Source organism: Triticum dicoccoides, chromosome 7B (assembly GCF_002162155.2).
Source record: "Triticum dicoccoides isolate Atlit2015 ecotype Zavitan chromosome 7B, WEW_v2.0, whole genome shotgun sequence".
Classification (NCBI taxonomy): Eukaryota; Viridiplantae; Streptophyta; class Magnoliopsida; order Poales; family Poaceae; genus Triticum; species Triticum dicoccoides.
The window spans coordinates 94,028,708-94,033,352 of record NC_041393.1 but is presented as its reverse complement, the minus strand read 5'-3'; the positions used below and the strand labels follow the sequence as shown (position 1 = coordinate 94,033,352).

Below are 4,645 nucleotides of genomic sequence, written 5' to 3'. Positions count from 1 at the left end.
TTACTATAAAATTTGGCATTTAATGGGAAAATAAAAATAGAAGCAAGAAGCTACCAAGACACAGAGAACTTGCGAACTCGGGTATTACAAAGCCTATTGTTAACGCGCAAGAAAAATCCTATTACTAATCCGTCATCCATGCTAAGGCATAAAATTCCCGCCAAAAATTGGCTCCAAATTTTCCCGTCTAAAATTGGCTTCAAATTTTCCCGTCTAAAATTGGACCCACCTTAAGTGCTCCTCATGTTTTGGGCGCAGGATTGCAAGCAACTTACAGACAGGAACAGCATCAAACGGCTTTCTTTTGATCAAATAACATCATTTATAGCAATTCATATGGACAGTGCGGTGTTAGTGACCTGTGTTGGTTACTACGTAATGGACTGGGTGCATCTCACTTGGTTAGATTCCTTGTGGCGGGACTCGGCCACCATGATTTAAGTACTATACTGAATTTATTTTACTGGTGTGCTTTTGATTTGCATGTTGAATCTCAAGCACTTGTTCTGACTGCATTTCTTACATGTACATTCTCCAATCTAGTGTAACTTTTCTGTTTGATGAAAAAAAATCTATTCTAATGTGGCAACCGTATATAGTCCTTATGAATTATGATCACTAGATGATACCCCGCGCATTGCTGTCGGAACCTTGGTAAAAGGGATGCATAAATAGATGCTAAAAAAACTAAAACTATTGCAAAAACAATTTTAAGAATGCTCTCCGGATATATTTTGAACACGATAAAGTATATGAAGCATGTCACAAAATGTTGTATAAAAATAGAAATCTATTGGACTGAAGTCAAACAGGTTGCCATTTTTAACGCAAGTGTGTAACATGATCTACATATATTTTTTTCCAAGAGATAGCATCCAACGTACAAATATATGTAGGTCGTGCTAAAAATTGTGTAACATGACAGTCTATGCTGCCCACAAAAAATAGTTAAACAAATCCATGTATGATTGCTGAGGTGGCATATTGCATGAATAGATTAGTGCAGAAATTGTAACTTATGACCACATGCATGACTTGATGTGGCATAGTTGCATGAGGAGCAAAAATAGATAGTGTTTTGCAACTATTTAAGAATAGAGGATTGGTCAATTTCTTCAACTCAATAAATGCACATTCACAACGAGATGACAAGTTTCAAAGACCAATCAACAAAATAATCCATGCCACACTCGACTTTGTGTACCACCCACTAATCCCGGGCATGGGCAGCCCGGTCCGACGACCCGGGCCGGGCCGGGCTTGACACTCAGACCGGGCTTGGGCTTTGTTTTGCAGCCCGAAACGTAGTTCGGGCCAGGCTCGGGCTTCTCTTTTTCTATTTTTCGGGCCGGGCTTTCGGGCTTCGGGCCGGGCTTGCACGTACACATACTAAAAAACAGCGTTCGGGCCGGGCTTTCGGGCTTCGGGCTTGATTTCGGGCCGGGCTCGGGCTTGAAATCAGGGAGTATTTCGGGCTTCGGGCCGGGCTCGGGCTTGAGAAATGAAGGTCGGGCTTTTACAAGCCCGGCCCGAAACCCGGCCCGGCCCGACGTTTGCCTAGGTTTACCACCCACCCTCCCCTCCAAATGTCTTTGTATAAGTGCCGATAAGTTATTCTCCATTTGTCACATTAAGTTAGATTCGTAAAATCTTAAAGCAAACTTTAACATGGATAACCCAACGACATGCAAATGTCTGAACCAGACGATCCAAACAATTTTTGCAATCTGACAGGCGTCACCTAATTTGTCTGGATCCCCCAGACCAACACCAAACTTGAGGTGAGGGGTTTGGAGAGTCCGGGCAGTCCGCCAGGCCCACTGCCAGTTGGACCATGTGTGTCCATAGGCCATGTGCAGTTGATGGCCCACTCTATTTTTTTTCTCCAAGTCTGCATAGCCCACTGTCAATATAGCCAATTGTCCGGATTTCATGAGTACGGTTGGATGACCTCTGCCTGATCCATTGTCCGCGGATGCGTCCAAATGTGTTTTTGGACATTTGATGACCCATATTAGGTGATTTGTGTTGGAGTTGCCATTGGTCTTCTAGTTGAGCCCCAAAAAAGTGGGTCTGGTGGGGAGAAAAGGAGGGAGGTCACGATGTTGAGCAGTTGTGTGGATGGGGAATACCAAGATGATATGATGAGAGCGGCAAGGTTCCACGGCTACCTGAGTAGATACGTGTCAGTTCGTAGCACGACGAGGCCCAGTGGGCCATCAGGATATTATCATCACATGGCCTGTGGGCTCCCATGAAAATGTTTGATTGGCTCTGTACATTGCACACTTGCACCAACTTGAAACCGCGGTCAGAGGTCGACAAAAAACGTACAGGTTTATTTGCACGATAAACTGTGCGTTGCATTGAACTTTACTGCCTAGTGGCATTACCCATATCCATCTATTTCGGAAGAGCATCCTATGCCAAGATGTACGTACTATGATCCAATTATAACCACATACATTCGCAGCACTGTGCTATGATAGAAGGTAGGTCACCCAGAGATCCAAAAGCGTTGTTTAACCAAGTTCATGCGCTGATTGTTTCGAGCTAAGTGTGCAAAAGAACATGGTCAAATTTGGTTTTCTCAAATACCAAATCTTGTATGCTAAGTTAGATGAGTTTCGGCAGTGGCCGTGACACGTCCGAGTCGAGAGGAGGAAGACCGGGAGATGAGTGAATGGACGGCCACTTACTCCAATCTTTATAAACTAAAAAAGTATAGGTTACAAAGATATATTATGCGAACAGGCGAATGCAAATTTTGCGTCTCCGTTTCGCAATCTACTGCAGTAAAGATAAATTGCGAATTTATAACTGCCATTTGAACTTAAAATATGAATTTGTACATGCTGCATGAGGGGGTAATCAAGAAGAGAACACATGCACTCCTTGTGAGTTGTGGCAGAATTATAACGTAAGTACTACCACAAGAATCACGCACAGACGCTTCAATTACTTGCATTGCACCATATACATCGTTCACAATGTATGGTAAGCATCTCCCATCTAAGCATAGCGCGGGCAGTGATGGTGGCAGTCGCCGCTGGTGACGTCCTCGTGGTGGCCATGTAACGCGGCCGCGGCCTGCTCGAGCGCCTGGACATGGCTCTTGAGGAACCTGACGTAGCGGACGGCCTCCTCCAGCATGGACGCCGTGTCCAGCCTCGCGCCGCCGGGCACCAGCCGCTGCAGCGCGCGCATGCGCTGGCTCACGCGCTCCCGCCGCAGCCTCGCCGCCACGCTCTGCGGCTCGCTCGAGACGCGCCCGTTGCGGCGCCTGGGCCTCTCCACGTCCACGGCCGAGTGGATGCCGACAAGCCGCCGCGTCGTCGGGTGCTCCGGGTAGGCCGCGGCCGGCGGCGGCACGGACACCGGCATCGTCACCATCGTTGGAGTAACAGCACTGGTGGCACACGATGGATACGGCGGGACTAGTACCGGTGGCTGGTGCGGTGGCGATGTGGATGGAGAAGCAAGGTATGTGAGGGCGCTGTCGAGTTGGGAGATGGTGTGCATGAGCTGTTCTTGGTTCGTCATATCCATGGCCATGTCCAAGTCCATGCAGAAAGATGGACTGATGGACCTCGGCAACTCAACGAACTTCTGCTAGGGTGTAACTTCTGCTGGTCTAGCTAAAAGAAGCTTGACTGGTGGGTGGTGATGCTTCACTCGTGTGGAGGGGCTAGTTAGTTGTTGAGCTGAGGTAGGTGCGGGAGAGCTATTTATGCTCCTCTGCTGGTTTAGGCTGATCCGCGGATGCGTACACTACTGTTATTTGGCGGAAAAAGTCCAAAATAAACCTTGAATTTGTAGGCAAAAGCTAAACCAAAGCCCGAACTCTCAATCCCTGAAATCAACACACTAAACTCTCTAATCCCGGTCTATTTTAAATCTTGAGAGGACTTCGCCGGTATTGGCTGGATTGGGCCGGCCCAGTAGCGCAATCAAGTCCACAGCCAACAATCCAAATCATTTTTAAAAAACATTATTTACGAAATAATTTATGAAATTCCAAAAATATTATTCAAAAAATGCGACACAATTCTGAAAATCCAAAACAAAATAATAGCATGTGAATAACTGTTGTAATTCTGAACATTTTTGACAAATGTGATTTTTTTGAAATCGCGAACAGTTTTTTAAAATGCGAACATAATTTCAGAATTCTAAATAATTTTTAAATAACACAAAATGAATTGAATTCGTGCTAAAAATATAAAACATGAACATTTTTTAACTTCTGAACAATTTTAGAAACATGCAAACATTTTTTAACCTTCACGAATTCTTCTTGTGTTATATGGGCTGGTCCAAATTCTTGTTTCTGAGAGTAGCTGGTTATCCCGGCTGGGATTGTAGTATTCCCGGTGCGCCAAACAGGCCTAGGGTCTAAAATAGACCGGGATGACAAGTTTGGAGTACCAATTTCCGGGATTCAAAGTTTAGGATTTGATTTAGCTTTTGGCTACAACTTTAAGGTTTATTTTGGACTTTTTCCTTATTTGGCCAGCACACAGAAATGCTAAATCTTGTGGAGACCGGGACCAAGGGCCATTTCGGAGGGGGCAACTAGAGGGGACTAGTTTGGGCTACGAGCGTTGGCTCGGGCCGCACAGGCTGATGTAAAGTTGTGTGCAGG

The 4,645-nt window shown here is 45.6% G+C and overlaps 1 protein-coding gene across 1 annotated transcript; it reads right to left on the bottom strand.

Annotated features, from left to right (window-relative positions):
• Positions 1 to 2,828: 2,828 nt before the first annotated feature.
• Positions 2,829 to 3,682, bottom strand: LOC119341895 (transcription factor HEC2-like). Its single transcript, XM_037613744.1, has one exon. The coding sequence runs from the start codon at positions 3,565 to 3,567 to the stop codon at positions 3,013 to 3,015; it is 555 nt and encodes a 184-aa protein (XP_037469641.1). The 5' UTR covers positions 3,568 to 3,682; the 3' UTR covers positions 2,829 to 3,012.
• Positions 3,683 to 4,645: the final 963 nt, after the last annotated feature.